The 17,109-nt window shown below is 48.1% G+C and overlaps 2 protein-coding genes across 5 annotated transcripts in view; one reads left to right on the top strand and one right to left on the bottom strand.

Moving 5' to 3' along the window:
* The first annotated feature begins 644 nt into the window (after positions 1-644).
* Positions 645-9,528, top strand: LOC310695308 (uncharacterized protein C17orf50 homolog). Of its 3 annotated transcripts, none has more exons than XM_083479492.1 (5): positions 645-1,258; positions 2,666-2,907; positions 3,382-3,578; positions 4,797-8,279; positions 8,458-9,528. In XM_083479492.1, exons 2-4 carry the CDS (start codon positions 2,678-2,680, stop codon positions 4,853-4,855), a joined length of 486 nt encoding a protein of 161 aa, XP_083335618.1. In that variant the 5' UTR covers positions 645-1,258; positions 2,666-2,677; the 3' UTR covers positions 4,856-8,279; positions 8,458-9,528. The 3 variants fall into 3 exon arrangements, with proteins under 3 accessions (XP_083335618.1, XP_083335617.1, XP_083335619.1); XM_083479491.1 differs by having other exon boundaries at positions 648-1,258; positions 4,797-4,924; positions 9,360-9,528; XM_083479493.1 differs by lacking the exon at positions 645-1,258 and adding an exon at positions 1,268-1,492 and having other exon boundaries at positions 4,797-4,924; positions 9,360-9,528.
* Positions 8,445-17,109, bottom strand: part of MMP28 (matrix metallopeptidase 28) — a 27,582-nt gene continuing 18,917 nt past the window's right edge. Inside the window, exons 6-8 of one of the 2 annotated variants that reach the window (XM_083479317.1) lie at positions 15,596-15,745; positions 13,677-13,844; positions 8,445-10,967 (exon numbers count right to left, since the gene is read on the bottom strand). In XM_083479317.1, the coding sequence (XP_083335443.1) occupies positions 10,570-10,967; positions 13,677-13,844; positions 15,596-15,745 (716 nt within the window). In that variant the 3' untranslated portion in view covers positions 8,445-10,569. The remainder of the gene's footprint in view (positions 10,968-13,676; positions 13,845-15,595; positions 15,746-17,109) is intronic. The other variant, XM_083479318.1, reaches the window with a different exon arrangement.

The raw sequence follows: 17,109 nt of genomic DNA, 5'->3' as shown, positions 1-17,109 counted from the left end.
ATTGTGTGTGTGTGTGTTTGTGTGTGTGTGTATCTGAAACTCAGGCAAGGGGCTTCTGGGACAGAGGAGGTCTGAGTGACACACGCTTCCCTTCAGAAAGACAGCAGCTATTACCTGAGAGTAGGGATGTAGGGAGAGTGTTTTCCATTGGGGCCCTGCAATTGCCACATGCAACACTGAATCTTTTCTGCTGCAATTCGTCTTCGGACATGGTGAAATTACATGACTGCAAATGTCATTATCTCAATTTTGAATGCAAAGGGGATGCACAAATGGAGGGAAAAGTTTGCAGACTGAAAGCTACACCACTAGTGAATATCCATTGCTGGAAAATCTGACCCATTGCTCTGTATTTATTTTTTAATACTGAAGATGTCATAAACAGTTACTGTTCCCCCCCTTTTATTGATCTGTACAGCCTATTGACTTTTTATGGTTGTGTTTTCAAAAACCAATAAGCATACTGTTGCAAGCCACCCCAATCTCAGAGTGATGGGAGATTCCAGGGGTTCCAGGTATTCACCCAGGGTTTGTGTTTCCTTGGGAATGAGGGACAGCAGAGACTGTGGTGTCTTTATTTACACATATATACAACCTGAGGCTATGATGGAGGGGCTCACAACATCAACACGCCAAAAGGGTTTTGCTTCTTCCATAGCCACAGCCTTGGATTCAAGCAGAAACCAAACATCACCCCCTCTGACTTCCCAGCCTGTTGCTTTTCCACTTCTAGCTCACATAACTCAACTCTCCACTCTGCCCTTTTGTATTTCTAACTAAAAGCCAGCTGAAGGAGGGATCCCACCCATTTTTCTCTGGCACAGAGCCACTTCCTTTGTTCCCTTAATAGCCCATTATCTCGGATATCGCCTCTCCAGGAAACTATCATGGCTATCCCAAGAATTAGAAGGGGACCCAAGCACCCAGCCTAGCCCTCCCTGCAAAAAACCTCATAACAACATATATTGATTCTGTTCGCTGGATTGATTTCTGTTCTGGACATTGGACAAGTAAGCAAACATTGACTGCTTCTCACACCTTCCTCACTCCCTAGGCAAGTGAAGAACCTTAGCCTCGTATCTGCCGGACAGAACAGCCTCTCTAGAACTTGCCCGGAGAAGCTATGTGATGTCACAATGGACTGAGGTCACCTTGCCATGACACAGCCCTCTCGAGGGGGTGGCGTCTGGGAGACAACAGCCCACAGGTTCAGCAGATCATTCAGTAAAACTCACCACTTCCCTCGTCTTTTTCACCGGTAGGACACGTCTTTCTCCCCAGCTGAGACTGGAGACATTCCCAAGAGAATCCTAACTTTGAAGGCAGGAGTGGGGAATCTCAGGCTGAATTCAGCCTTGCTGGGCTCTTGATCTGCACCCCGCACCCCTTAAATTCTCTCCTGGCCACACAGGATGTTTCACTGCCTGCTTTTACCTGACTGCATCCTTGAACTGTGATCTTCCTTGACTGGAGGCAGGACAGAGAGGGGCGTGTGAGTGTCTGTATGTGGAAAAGGTAAAAGATAAAAAGGTAAAGGACCCCTGGACGGTTAAGTCCAGTCAAAGGCGACTATGGGGTTGCGGTGCTCATCTTGCTTTCAGGCCAAAGGAGCCAGTGTTTGTCCACAGACAGCTTTCCGGGTCATGTGGCCAGCATGACTAAACCGCTTCTGGTGCAATGGGACAAGTGCCAGAGCACACGGAAACGCTGTTTACCTTCCCACCGCAGCAGTACCTATTTATCTACTTGCACTGGCGTGCTTTCGAAATGCTAGGTTGGCAGGAGCTGGGAGAGAGCAACAGGAGCTCACCCCGTCATGGGGATTCGAACCCCTGACCTTCTGATTGGCAAGCCCAAGAGACTCAGTGGTTTAGACCACAGTTCTACCCGCATCCCTTTCGCTTGTGGGAAACCTTCCACAGGCAAAAGTGGGGAGAAAATGTGACATCAGCACTGCACGTGTCAATGGTTTCTATATGGACACACCTCCCTCCAGACCAGCAAAGGAGGTTGCATCCAACTAAGATTTCTTCAAGAGACTAGACCTATTTAAAGGAAGGGACCCAAGCTAGCTGGGCCCATTATCTTCAATCTTTCAAGGACATAGAGCAGTGCCAGTGAGGGGTATGGCCTGGAAGAGTGGGAGTAGCCTAAGGCAAGTCTCAAGGGCTGGTGAAGAGGCCAGAGGGCCACATTTATCCAGATTGCACTTCCTAAGTGCTCAAAGCACTTATCCTATGCACCATCTCTAGGGTCGCCATATGTCCGGAATTCCCCACACATATCCAGAATACTGTAGTTGGAAGCAGTGTCTGGGTGGAAATTGATGGAACGTCCAGGGAAATCCGGACATATGGCAACTTGTGTCAACGATGTCATTTTTGGAGAGTTCCCTTAAAAACAGCTCAAAAACTTCAAATTCTCACTGTTTGAAATATGGCAACCCTAACCATCTCGTTCTAAATCCTTTCAACGACCTTGAGAGGTAGATCAGGGTTGTCCTCATATTTTGCAGATAGGCTTGCTTGGTGTCGAGTTGCGAGATGGGATCTGAAATGGGCATAACATAACTGAAGTCTCCAGCCCTCACTGTTATCTCTGTGTGCTCTCTCTCTCTCTCTCTCTCTCTCTCTCTCTCTCTCTTTCTCTCTCTCTCTCAATCCAGGTTTAAAATCTGATGTCCCAAACCAGACCAGAAGAGGAAGAGAGCAAATCAGAGGAGAGATGCCCCAGGGAACCAGAAGCAGAAGATGATGTGCCAGACCTCGATGCAGAAGGATCCAGCTCTAGTGCTCTTGTGGATTCCCCTCAGTCTCCCAGCACGGAGCAGCTGCCAAAACAGGAAAATTGGCTGTGGAGCTGGTTTTCTTTCCCCCTTCTCTCTGGTCTTACCTGGCTGGCAGACAGGTAGCAGCTCAGAGGCCTTCCTCAAAAGCAAACATCTCCTCTCTGTAGCGGTGAAAGAGTTGCATTGCATTCTCCCCATTTTAGAGACAGGAAAACCGAGTCTGTATGTGTGTAAAGTTGAAATGGAATGTTTCACAAACTGAAGGCCCAGGGGCAGAATGGGGTGGGGTTAGAACTCAGATTAAAAGGTCAAGGCCACCCCAAATTTCTCATTTGGGTGTTGACTGTTTTAAGCTCAGGAGAGGGCCCTTGTGTTTGGATCCTGTTTGAAGGCTTTCCATTGGAGCATCTGGTTGGTCACTGTGAGAAGAGGATGCTGGACTAGATGGGCCATGGGCCTGATCCAGCTGCAGGGCTCCTCTTGAGTTTTTATGACAGATTTGCACACCCTTTTAAAGCCCCAGCGTGCTCCAGCCTTTCTTTTTAAGGAGCCTTTCGAGTTATTTTAATTGCAAACCTTCCTTTGCCTCTTAGGAACAAGCCCCTGCAGGAACCCGTCTGCAGTCAGCTGGAGAGGAACAGATCCTCCGGCAAGATGTGCCCAGAGTGCGAGATTCTGTTCTGCAAAAAGTGCGAGACGTTACATTACAGCCGGGCTTTCATTGAACATGGACTGCTGGGCCACAGCACAGAAAACCTGCCGGAGGCTTTGAGCCCAGCACTGAGTACAGGCAAGACGCAATGAGGACTAGTATGCTGCAGAGTCTAAATGCTATCTTTCCCAACGGGTGAATTAGTGATGGTCCCAGGTCAAAGCTGCTACCCTGTTTTCCTGATAGAGGCCCAGTGTCTTTAATGGCTGTGCAATGGGTAGAAATATAACAGCCCACAACATTCTCACAACCAGGGGAGAAATTCAATTCAGTTCACATTTAAAACAGACTCTCTCAAATTCGTACGAGAAGTGAAATGCGGCCATCCTTCAAAATCCACATGTATCCAAATTTTGCAATGATCCTGCAAAACGAAGGAGAATGCAAGTAATAGGGAAACGTGTGCAGAATAATGAATATATTGGTGAAAATAACCTACAAAATGCAGAAATTACTTGCAAAAATGTAATGTCACGGAAGAAATGTGCACTGAAATGCTGTAGGTTTTTGAGGTATTTTTTAAAGAAAAATTTCCAAATTGCTGCAGAAACAACTGAATTTAAGATTGGAAAAATCAGGAAATGGTGAGAAATGAAATGGACGCATAATACTGTATCATTGTGTTCAGAGATGTTACCGACTCAGTTCCCGCTGCTTAAACATAGGGCTTCAACCTGTGGGTTGGAACACCCAGGTGGATCACAAGGCTATCCCAGATGACCAAACCAAAGGAGCACTACTTGTAGTGTCTGAGCTAGAAAATGTTCTCATTTTACCAATTTCTATGACTGCCTCAAAGCAGCAGGAGAAGGGCAAGAGCCTTTTTTCAACAGGATATTTCTGGCCAACTGTATGCCCCACCTTCCTTTAGCAGGGCCCCGAGCGAGGGAGCTCTCTATGGAGCAGGGACATACTCTGTTCACTTTTTAGACTTTTTCTGCAGCTTTCCAGACTTCTCCCAGGATGGAAGTCTGCTGGGGACTAGAATGCAGATGGGGCCACTGCAGCAGGTAGCTCAGTTGCCCAGCGGTTGACGTCATAGCAGTAGCTGGGGGCCCCAGAAGTGATGGCAAATAGGAGGTGAGAGTTAGAAGGAGCATGGACATCATCACCCTCATTCCACTCCCTGCAGCCTGAAATAGGTCTGGGTCAAGGGGGAAGTTCCTTGCTGCTTCTCGTTCCGTAGAATGTTACGGGTCCCTTCCAACTCTACAATTTTCCAATCCTATGAAAGTAGAACACAAGGTTGCTTGAATCGCAAGCTGGTTGTTATACAGCATGTCCTCCTTTTTCCAGACTCTATAGACCTGGCTGTCGCTCCGGAGGAGTCAGAAGAGGAAATAAAGAGGCAGTGAGAGGGGAAATGGATTAATTTCTTGGTAGTCCACAAGCGGTGCTGGCCAACCAGTCTGCTGGTCCTAGAGGTGAGTCCAGCAGGATTGAAGTCTGTGCAAGCTCACTCTGGCTGCTGACTAAATGTTCTCTGTGTGCATGTATGTGTGTGTGTGTGTGCGCGGTCTACCTCATATGGTGGCTGTTTTAACACAGCTGTGTTTTTAAAAGGTGGGGGGGGGGAGATCTTGGATGCTTTGGATTAAATCCTTCAACATCACTGCTTCTTAGTGGCTTGTTTTGGCTTCTAGGGGATTGCTGTTAAATGAATGAGAGAGTAAAGGCAAAGCTTTGGCGGATACACAGGATGCTGGAAAGATCCGGAAGATAATAATCAAGACAAGTCATATGCAATCTAATTGAGAGTCCTGCCTTGCAGGGGGTTGGACTAGATGACCGTTGGGATCCCTTCCAACTCTACAATTCTGACACCAGTCATAGGAGCCCCACTGTCCTATGAGATGCGCCATGAACTGGGTGGTCCACCAGCTCCCCACTTGAATCTAGAGATTTCCCAAACACGACCCCCTCTTCCTTTTCTCGATAGCAGAGCTGAGGAATCTTTTTCAGGCTGTGGGGCTGCATTACTTCCTGGGGAAATTCCTGGGGGCTGAATGCCAGTGGTGGGTGTGGTGATGTGGTCCAACATACACACTGCTCTCCATCTCTCATCTAGCCATGCGATCACAGATGGAGGCAAATTCTGGCTCAGCGAGGGTGCAAAGCAGGGTGTGGATGAGGGTTGCAGCCTGGGAAGCACTCCCTGAGGGCTAGCTAGAAGTCCCTGGAAGGCCACATTCAGCCTCCAGGCCTGATGTTCCTCAGCCCTGCTCTATAGGTGTAAGCCGTAGTGGCCAGCACAGCAGTCCTGCGGCTGCATAAATCAAATGTTGTGGCCAGGGAGAAACCGGTTTCTGAGCCCCTTGCAAAACTGCTTGGTATGCGCTTGGCTGGCAGAGAAATTTCCGGCCCAAGGAAGCAGGTTGCTGCAGAGTGACCAGCTTGTCAATAGGGGGTCAAGGAGGGTCAACAAACTGGCATGTTGCAACACGATGGAGGACAAAGGATGGCAAACAGCCCTTTCCATTTCTTTGGCAGAAGCAGGACTGGCAACGGCAAGGAGAGCTCCTTGCAAGTCAGGCCTCAGCTGAGAAACAGAAAGCACAGCAGGAACACTGTGTGGTTGGTTGTGGTGGTGGTTAGGGAACCCCTGGAGCCCACCACTTCAGGAGCATGAAATATTATCATCCTAAGATGAGGGGTGGGACGTGGGTGGCGCTGTGGGTTAAACCACAGAGCCTAGGACTTGCCGATCAGAAGGTTGGCGGTTCGAATCCCCGCAGTGGGGGGAGCTCCCATTTCTCGGTCCCTGCTCATGCCAACCTAGCAGTTCGAAAGCACGTCAAAGTGCAAGTAGATAAATAGGTACCACTCCGGCGGGAAGGTAAACGGCATTTCCGTGCGCTGCTCTGGCTTGCCAGAAGTGGCTTAGTCATGCTGGCCACATGAACCGGAAGCTGTCTGCGGACAAACGGCGGCTCCCTCGGCCTATAGAGCGAGATGAGTGCGCAACCCCAGAGTCGGTCATGACTGGACCCAATGGTCAGGGGTCCCTTTACCTTTTTTAAGATGAGGGGAGAAGGTGCTTGCTGCAGCCACCACTATTAATGCAGCAATGGCAAGGTCTCAGATCAGGTGTGGGGAACCGTGGGCTCTCTAGATGCTGCTGAACTGCATCTCCCATCAGCCCCTGCAAGCAAGGATAGTGGGAGCTGCTGTTTGGTAACATCTAGAAGATTACAGATGCTCCTCACACCTGCATGAGGTTCATGGGTAAATAAAACACAAAAATGGGGAGAGGAAGGATTGGACATGCTAGTCCTCTCCACTATCACCAGAGGTGCGGCAATCTGGGTTGGCAGGGGCCGAAGACCCTTTAGTCTTTCTCCAGCATCACAGAGGCACCCAATCAGCAAGGAAGGGAACCTTCTTGGCCCCTGAGAAGAAGTTTCCCCATCCTTTGTGCTGATGGGAGCCAATCAGGGTGGAAGGAGGCGCGTCAGTCACAGAGGACGGGTTCCTGGGGTCACTCTGGACAAGGTGTGAGGGGGAAACACTGAGGAGTTGTTCTGTTTGCTCCAAAGCTAAGCATTTAGGAATCCTGAAAACACAAGGGGTGTTTCAGTTTCAAGAGAATGGGGTGCAAATTATGTCACATACAGTTGAACTTCAAGGAAAAGTCACTCTGAAAGACAATATTGGAGCACCCCAAATCATTTGCCCGGGTCCATGCACAGAAAATAGTAGACCTAGCTAAAAGGCAATATGCGGAGATCTGCATTGATTGTTGCCATTTTTGCAGAATTATAGGATTATTGCATAATCTTAGAGGGTTGTATCATCTTAGAAGGGGGTGTGACTGTGACTATCATGGACTATGCCATTCTTAATTCACCACTACACCGTGCTTATCATTGCAGCCCTCTGGGAGTTGGAGGGCAAATTTCTGCCCTACATGGATATGGCAGACTCTCTGCGGCAGATGGCTGCCCCCCAACTCACAGGGAGCTGATGGTAGCTGGGAGTGGGGGCCGAGCTGCTGCTTGGGGGTGGCCCCATTCTCCCTGCTTGCATGCTCTACTTACTCATGAGTAGGGCTTGTGGCAGGGATGAGGGGAAACTGTGGCCCTACATAAGTTGCTGTATGTCACCCCTGACCATTGGTGCTGCTGGCTGGAGTCAGTGGGAGTTGAGACTCCAAAACATCTGGAAGGCCACAGGCCTCTCTGTGTACTTTTCAGCCACAGACCAAGACCACTGTCCAACTTGGGTTTCAGGATGAAGGTATTATTTGTATATTTATTTCCTATCCTTCACCCTGATGTCCCCGGACAGGTTACAACAATCAAACACAGTATTAAAAACAATTTTAAAAACTTACAACCATAAAATGAGTCGTAAAAATAGACATCTCAAGTGTCAAAAGCCAGAGTAAAGAGCTATGTCTTCAGCATCCCTGGAAAGCTGTATAATGAAGGCATAAAGTGCACCACAGCTTAGGGGCCACCACGGAGAAGGCCCTCTTCCCCCCTCTCTTCCCCCCTTGAGCCTCTGAGGGTGCAGGAATCACCAAGAGGGCCCCCTCTGCCAATCTCAGCACACATGTTGAAAACTGAGGCACCTGCAGAAGTGTTGCTGTGATGGAACTGCCAAAGGCAGCGAAGTGCTAGAAAGCCCATGAGGTACTGGGTAGAAAAGAGTTTTGTGGCAGTGTGGTACTAGGCAATGAAGGCTGAGCGTTCATGCTGAAGCTTCAGATTCAGTGCTGCGTTCAGCTGTGATGCTTCTGCTGGGCCCTTTCCCTCACCCATTTGTTGCAAGGCTGCAGTGGCGTAGCGTGGGTTGTCAGCACCCGGGGCAAGGCAAGTAATTTGCGCCCCCTAACCCGTGGATTTGTGCCCCCTAACCCATGGATTTGCGTCCCCTAACCCTAACCCCCAGATGTTCCGCCTGGTGTGGCCGGCCCCCCCTGCACCCCCCACGCTACGCCACTGCAAGGCTGCAGCGGGACTGTGACTTCCTTTGCACATGGAAACACATTACAGCAATGCCAAACGGAATGATACCAAGGTTCTGCAATGGGTGGGAGGTCAAGGAGATGTGATCACCCACAAAAGAGGCACTGCCAACAGGCAAGGAGAGGTAACAGATGAACAGCTCCTGTTCCACACTGAAGATGTAGTAGCCGATGCACAGTAGCTCAAGATTCTGCGAGAGAAGCTTTACATTGATGGTCAGTCCTCACTAACTCCTCAAAGGCTCAGCTGTGGAGGAGAAATGACCTCTGGAGAGAACTGTGAGGTGGACGCCTCACCTCAAAAAGTGCTCTTGTGATTGGGTCCTGCTTGTGGGCTTCCCATTGGTCCATCTGGTTGGCCAATGTGATAACAGGATGCTGGACTGATGCAGGATGCTCTTCTTAAGTTCTGTCAGGAATTGGACTTGAGGATGAGATGGAGTAGGAGGCGTACAGTGGTACCTCGGGTTAAGTACTTAATTCGTTCCGGAGGTTGGTTCTTAACCTGAAACTTTTCTTAACCTGAAGCACCACTTTGGCTAATGGGGCCTCCTGCTGCCGCTGTGCCGCCGGAGCACAATTTCTGTTCTCATCCTGAAGCAAAGTTCTTAACCCGAGGTGATATTTCTGGGTTAGCGGAGTCTGTAACCTGAAGCGTATGTAACCTGAGGTACCACTGTAGTGGGGATCACCCCCCCCAATTCTCCTGACACTGCAGAGAGGGGGAAGGCAGCACTGAATTACAGCACGGCTTTGAGGAGTTTGAGGGAGGTCACAGCTCAGAGATGGACGGAGTTGGACAGTGTTGGAAGAAGTGGGGGGGGGACTGCAGAGGAGCAGCCAAATGACATGTTGTCACTGGAGAGTATTTCTTATCCCCCTTCTGCCAGAACGTGACGTTCGTTGAGAGCGCAAGAACAACGGAATCAGAGACATTTGACCACCGTATGGGAAGGTGCTGTTGCTAAGAAGGAGGGAGTTTGGAGAAACGCCATTGTTAAGGCTCATTGCGATCATTTGTCTCTCGCTATTGGATTGAATAAAACTCATTAAAAAGAACTCTATCTTGTTTTCTCTGCTCTTGCTGCAACTGGGGGAGGAATAGCTTTCCCAAAGCCTTGGCAGAGCCTTGACAGGTTCTTAAGAGACGTTCCCCCTGTTTTTGTCCACTCCACAATAACCAGCTTTGGGACAAAGATGGAAGACAGAAGAACAGGCGGCTTGAAGTTGAATGGGGTGTGGGCAGCTCTTAAAAGAAGCTTGGCCTCCGTACGGCAGAGCTTTCCAGACTTTTCATGCTGGTGACACACCTTTTAGACACGCATCATTTCGCGATGCAGTAATTCACTATTACTAGCAAGCCAGAGGTTAAACTAACCCCTTTCCAGCCCCGGGAGGAGCGTGGGGAGTGTTCACACTACACACCTACACACTGCAGCCGACACACTAACGTGTCAAGGCACACAGTTTGGAAAGCTCTGCCATAAGGTTTAGCCAGTTACCAGAGGCAACGGAAGTGCCCACCACCCCTCCCCTCCCCTATAATGCTTCTCGATTGGCTAGAATGCCAACCTGTCCTCTTCCAATCAACGTGGCGCAAGAAGCTGTATTGCCCGCCCACTCCGTGTCATGATTTGTCAGGCACCTGATATTCTGATATTGTGAGAGCCAGTGTGGTGTAGTGGTTAAGAGTGGTGGACTCATAATCTGGTGAACCGGGTTCGATTCCCTGCTCCTCCACATGCAGCTGCTGGGTGACCTTGGGCTAGTCACACTTCTCTGAAGTCTCTCAGCCCCACTCACCTCACAGAGTGTTTGTTGTGGGGGAGGAAGGGAAAGGAGATTGTTAGCCGCTTTGAGACTCCTTAGGGTAGTGATAAAGCGGGATATCAAATCTAAACTCCTCTTCTTCTTCTTCTTTTGCATCAAGAGGTATTCTCTTAGGCTTCACTTACTCCTTTAAAAAAGAAACAAAAGTCCACTTGCGACAAAATGAAAGGTCAACTTCCAACACTGTCAAGCATCTGACCCTCAAACGCTGAACCGAATTCTGGACTTCGGGAAGTTTGTTATGAAAGCCGTTGAAATTTCTGCAGAAGCTCAGACCACTGCCTGGTTGAGGGCCGCATCCTGGCAACCCAGCCACCCTAGCTGGGAGGCCCATTTCCCACTTTCCACCACCCTCAGCGTATCTGGGTTGAATTTCCAGAACTGGTCGTTTCGGAAGAAGTAAACGAAGCCGTCGGGACGCGTGAGAGCGCCGTTCGCCATGGCAGGCACCCCTCCCCAGTCTTTCAGGCTCCTGGGGTAGTACGGCTCCACTTGGAGGGACTCTCCGCTCACCATGTAGTATTTGGGACCTTTGAAAAGAACCAGATGGTGGAGGGGCTGGAAATAGAGCGCTGTGTCTGGGTGTCGGGGGAGGTCCCCAGTGCTGCTGCACTTCTGGGGGAAGCCGGCGTCCAGGGAAGAGGCTTCGTAGCGCCAGCATCGGCCACCTGCAGGGGGAGACAGAGAGCAGGGTGAGGCAAGGCAGGACTTCCTGGCGGTAAGAAAAGTTCAACAGTGGAACGGAAGGTGGTGGCCTATCCTTCATGGGAGAGGTTCTCAAGCACAGCTTGGATGGCCATCTGTCAGGGATTCTTTAGCTGCGATTCCTGCAATTCCCCTGGGGTCCCTTCCACCTCTATAATTCTATGGTTCTTTTAAATTAGGCAGGACTGGGTTCTAGCTGTGGCCCTCCAGACGTGGTGGTGGACTCCAGGTCCCATCAGCCCCAACAGCCAGCATGGCCAATGGTAGCTGGAGTCCAAGAAGCTAGAATCATAGAATTGTGGAGTTGGAAGGAGGGGTCTTCTAGTCCAACCCCCTGCAATGCAGGAATCTTTTGCCCAATGTGGGGCTCAAACCCACAACCCTGAGATTAAGAGCCTTATGCTCTACCACCTGAGCTATCCCTCCAGTGCTGCTGTGCTGAAGTATAAAGACATACTTTTGGAGACTAAGAAAATATCTAAACACACACACACAGTGTGGAAGGTTGAATTTCTGTTCCCCAAGACTTCTGATCTTTAAGTTTAAAAGAGTCCAAAGAGTCTAGAGCAGTGGTTCCCAAACTTTTTTGGGGCCGCCACCCCCTCGGTTCCATAAATTCACTCCCCCGGGTGCCCCACTCTACAGTATAAAAATCATTATTCCAAATAGTGGTTTGCATGACCCACCAAGGGAGACCATAACACAATAAATGTCAAAAGAGTAACCATTAATTGCACATTTATTCAAAATCCAATTGCCTGTTAGCCCCCTCTGGGGAATCCCACCGCTGCCCCAGGGCAGTGCCACATACTTTAGGAGCCACTGACCTAGAGATGAGGGAGAGAAAGAGAGAGAGAGAGAGAGAGAGAGAGAGAGAGAGAGAGAGAGAGAGAAAATGAACTTGAAGATGAACTAAAAATCATTCAAAGTTCTGCCCCTAAATGAACTTAATTCACGATCGGTTCATGTGGCTATTCTGGGAACTGAATTCAGGGAAGGTCAGAGATCTTTGGGCTATTCTGAAGAACTTTGTTCAGCTGAACTTGTTTGTTCCATGCGCTGTGTCAGGTGACGGGGAGAGCAGGAAACTGATCCAGTGTCAGCATCAAACCCGGCAAGTATTGACACCGTTTACTACACCCCACCTTCTTTCTGATTTCAATAAAAGTATTTCCTAGTTAGCAATGGCTGGCCAGGTATGTACAGGTGCTGCTTTTATACTTAAAAAAACAGGACATCCCTTTCTGCAACAGAAAGGGACTTATTTCTAAGTGTTGTGTACTCCATCAGGGCATCATGAAGCGAAGCCTGCTTTTATTCCTGTTGACATAAAATGTGAAACTGCACGTGCTCAGAGGACTTATTTATCTTTTTTGTGCCAAGGTTTACAAACTGAGGTTTTTTTAAAAAAAGATTTTGGTCTAGCAGGAATGTAAAAGTATGGAATGCAGGTAGTGAGTGAGTGAGAGAGAAATGTTAATTGTAAGCTTCACAAATGACATAATACACATGGCTATCTAAGCCGCACTCCCCATAAAAGTTCATTAAGTCCTGGAAACTAGAATTCCAGACTGCACCTCAGCTAACAGCCAGGAGATGGCGGCAGGGTTTACCTTATGATCTTAGCAACGCAAATCTAAAACACATTTAATTTAATGGGAAGCCAATTCTTGGGCATTTAAAGAGAATTTGATTTTGAGTAAGCAGGTGTATGACTAGAGTCTTGGAGCAGGTGCCAAGACTCTGAACAAAACAGGGCTCCCAGCTAAAATTCATATAGCCCAGTGGGGCAAGATGACTGAGCTTGGAAACAGAAGTCCTTGTTTTGAATCTCAGCTGTGAGCTCTCTAGATCTGTGGTTCCCAACCTGTGGTCTGCGGACCCTGGGGGGGGGGTGTCTACAAAACTCACCCAGCGGGTCTGTGGTACCATTCACATAACAAAAACTACCACAGAGATATCAAAATTGTCAAAAGTAGGGGGTCCATGGCTTGGCTTTTGAAAAAGTACACAGTACAGTGTTACCTTGGGTTACATACGCTTCAGGTTACATACGCTTCAGGTTACAGACTCCGCTAACCCAGAAATAGTGCTTCAGGTTAAGAACTTTGCTTCAGGATGAAAACAGAAATCGTGCTCCGGCAGCACGGTGGCAGCAGGAGGCCCCATTAGCTAAAGTGGTGCTTCAGGTTAAGAACAGTTTCAGGTTAAGTACGGACCTCCAGAATGAATTAAGTACTTAACCCGAGGTACCACTGTATTAAACTAATTGGGAACCACTGCTCTAGATTCTCCTCTCAGCCTCAATCTTCCCAATAAAAAAAATGGGTGTGATAAATACTGGCCAACCACTACAGCAGGGATGGCGGAACTTGGGCTCAGAGGCATTTCTATCTGGCCCTCAGGATTCTCCAGAGGCCACACCTTCACCAACCCTACTTTGTCCCTCCTCCCCCCTGAGTGCCTCTTGCCGTCTGGTAACTTCTCTGGTATTTCAATAATCATTAGCATATTCTCGAAAGGCAGGGCACTGCTTTTACGTCCAAATCACAGATGGGAAGATGGAGGCTTACAAAGAGAGGAGCTTTCTTAAGGTCATTGGGAAGTGCCAGGATGATGTTAAGATCTGTACTGCCGACTCCCCACCTCCCAGACAACTCCAGTCAAGCTACCTTTGAAGAAATAGAACTTCCCATCTTCCTCAGAGAAGGCCGCAGCATCAATGGTGGACGGGAGCCCTGGCCACATGGCTCGGAGCAAGTCTGGACCAGTAGCGTTACCTCCTTTGGATACAATCCAGTAATGGCCGCCTTTGAATATATAGAGATTGTCCTCCAGATCTGCTCAAAAATAAAGAGAAGGTGTGTGAGAGGGTCTTCTGTCTCTGAGTGAGAGATCAGAAACCCAGGTACCTAGGGTTCCTGCAGGAATATATCAACATAAGAAGAGCCAGCTGGATCAGGCCATTGGCCCATCTAGTCCAGCATCTTCTTTTTACAGTCGCCAACCAGATGGTTGTGGGAAGCTGACAAGCACAACCTGAGCCCAAGAGCCCTCTCCCCTCCTGTGGTTTCCAACAACTGGTATTCAGAAGCACTGCTGCCTCCGGCTGTGGAGTCAAGGGCACAGGCATCTTGGCTAATAGCTGCCCATAGATTTATCCTCCATGACTTTGTTCAATCGTCTTTTTAAAACCATCACTGCCCCTCCGAGGGAGCGAGTTCCATAGTTTAATTATGAAGAAGGACTTCCTTTTATCTGCCCTGAATCTTCCAACATTCAGCTTCGTGGGGTGTCCACAACTTTTCGTACTTGGACAGAGAGAGGAAAACGTTTCTCTGTCCACCTTCTCACAATTGTATGAACTTCTATTGTTCTCTTGCTCACATTTTCTCTAAACTAAAAAATTCCAAATGCTGTAACTTTTCTTCACATGGGAGTCGTGACATTCCCTTGGTCAGTTCGGTTGCCCTTTTCTGAACCTTTAAATATCCTTTTTGAGATGAGGTAACCAGAACTACACAACTCTGATAGGGGATTGAGGAATTTACTTGGGCTGACGGGGGGGGGGGGCAGGGAGCTGTCTGGAATTCTGAAAATACCTCCACCCCACCCCCAGAATCTGCCCCGGTATATCATGTTGTGAGAGTAGAATTTACACAAGTGCACTTTCAATTGCAGATTTTACCCAGAAGTAAACATAATCCTTCCTGGATATTGCCCCCTGCATGGTAGCAAACATGCCTGTTATCCATTATAGGTTGGGTTTGTTGTTTTCTAGGTAGAAAAAGATTATGAAACATGTGGAAGAAACTCCAACACAAATGGATCCTGGGAAGAAGACTGAAGTGGTTATAGTGTTCTCTTTCTAAAAACAGAACAGGGCATAAATTATCCCCCAGAAATTCCCAGCAGAGTCCTCTGTTTGGGGAATGTTTTCATCCCAACCAATGGAAAATACTGCGTAAAAAACCCCATACACTTCCCATGCAGTTTTCCACAGAAAAACTGATGCAGGGAAACAAAAATGGAAGTGCCCTTCTCCTGACACAACAAACACACAACTCTGGTTAGGGATAATTTGTGTAGCCTGAGATCCATTGGAATTTGGCTTCCCTTAGGAAAATGCCCCAGAAAGCAGTCTGTGCACAGTCCTAACCATGTTTACCCAGAAATATGCCCTATTGAACATATGGGGCTTACTCCCTGGTAAGTGGGGTTAGGATCACGGTCTGCTGAAGAACCTTTTAAGGAGCTTTATTCATTTACACTTTTTAATCTAAGCATTTAAAGACCATCTTTCTTAGACAGCAGGGTGGGGGACAAAATAAGACACTCAGAGTGGCTGGGGAAATCCAGCCAGATGGGCAGGCTATATATAATAAATGATGATGATGACGACACACAAACTCCAGAAAGGTCATTCTACCATAGGTGAAAAGAAATGAAAAATCAAAGTATTTAATCCAATCAAAACAACTCTGAAAGGCTGTGCCTAATGCAATAGGACAGTCTGCACAGGGAATTTTACTGTCCAAGTTTGGCTTTTTGGCCACCACCCTGCACCCATTCTCCAGCTGATGCTTCTTACCCATGGTTATGGCATCAAAGAATGACCAGCAGTAATGAGAACTGTGGTCACCGTCCTGGTGCTTAGTGCCTTCAAGATCCTGGCTCCAGTCCTGGAAGTGAGCAAATAATTTTCCTGGGAGCTGGACCACAGACCCCCGGGGAGGCTTGCCTGCCAAAAAGAAATCACAAGGTCCCATCAAAACAGCCACTGGGCTTGAGTGTCTATTCTTAGAAAGTGCTCATGGACACTGCCTATGTCAAACTTCCATGTTCAGAAGAGGTGTACCACCAGGCTAGAAATAAAATTTAAAAATCTGGGTCCATGCAAATATGTGGTATTTAGCTGTACAACCAGTCCCGGACTTAAGGCTCAGGGTGGGTCAGGGTTGAAGCAAAGGGCGAAGGGCACAATTTGTGTATATATCAGGCAAAGTTGCATAAGAAGCACAGTCATCCTTCATAATCCACACTCTTCTGAATTCTGCAAAGCAGTTTCTCAGCTAAGCTGCTGTGATTCCTGCATTGCAGGGGTTTGAGATAGATGACCCTTGGGGTCCCTTCGAATTCATTGATTCTATGATTCTTAGTAATGTATACAAAAATGTATATATTGGTGAAAGCAACATAAAAATGCACTATACAGTCATACCGCAGGTTGAATGTACTTCAGGTTGAGTGCTTTCGGGTTGCGCTCCATGGCAACCCAGAAGTAACGGAGCGCGTTACTTCCGGGTTTCGCCGCTTGCGCATGCGCAGGTGCTCAAAATGACATCACGCGCATGCGCGGAAGCGGCAAAACACAACTTGCGCAGATGCGCCATCGTGTCTTGTGTTCTATTCAGGATGCGAATGGGGCTCCGGAACAGATCCCATTCGCATCCCGAGTTACCACTGTATTAGGCAAAATTGCATACAAGAATGTGAGCGTTAGCAGAAATTTTGCACTAAAATGCTGTTGCTTTTTCATGAGGACTTTAAAAGAAAACCTGCAAAATGTTGTGGAAATGAACATAAGAATGGAAAAATTAGAAACTGAGGACACCCCCCCCACCGTACATTTACAGCACTACAGTATCACATGGGTTTTCCCAAAGAATCATGAGAAGTTTGCTAAGGGTGCACACAGCTACAACTCCCAGAGTGGTTTAATTTTTCACAGAGTACAACCCGAGTCGGTCACAACTGGACCTAATGGTCAGGGGTCCCTTTACCCCTTTACCTTTTACTCTGGGAATTGTAGCTTTGGGAGGGGAATAATGGAGTCCCCTAACAACTCTCAACACCCTGAAGAAACTACAGCTCCCAGAATTCTTTAGGAGAAGCCATGGCTGTTTGAAGTGGTTTCATGGTGCTTTAAATGTATGGGGCAAAGGTGGCCTGAGAGAGACAAAAACTTCCAGATTCAAGCATCCCTAGTTCCCATCCCCATTCATATGATTCACACAGTTGAAAGGGACCTCAAAGCTCATCCTTTCCAACCACCTGAAATCTATTTGCCGCAATTTCCCTGCTAGGTGATCATCCAGCCTCTGC

The sequence above is a fragment of the Podarcis liolepis genome, assembly GCF_965112155.1.
Source record: "Podarcis liolepis genome assembly, chromosome: 16".
Classification (NCBI taxonomy): domain Eukaryota; kingdom Metazoa; phylum Chordata; class Lepidosauria; order Squamata; family Lacertidae; genus Podarcis; species Podarcis liolepis.
This window is presented reverse-complemented; position numbering and strand designations above follow the sequence as displayed.

Bases quoted from the DNA above. Each gene is read 5' to 3' on its own strand.
- LOC310695308 (XM_083479492.1), top strand. From the start codon at position 2,678: ATGTCCCAAACCAGACCAGAAGAGGAAGAGAGCAAATCAGAGGAGAGA. The intron at 2,908-3,381 runs GTAGCAGCTCAG...TTTGCCTCTTAG, and splicing joins CTTACCTGGCTGGCAGACAG to GAACAAGCCCCTGCAGGAAC. The intron at 3,579-4,796 runs GCAAGACGCAAT...TCCTTTTTCCAG, and splicing joins GAGCCCAGCACTGAGTACAG to ACTCTATAGACCTGGCTGTC.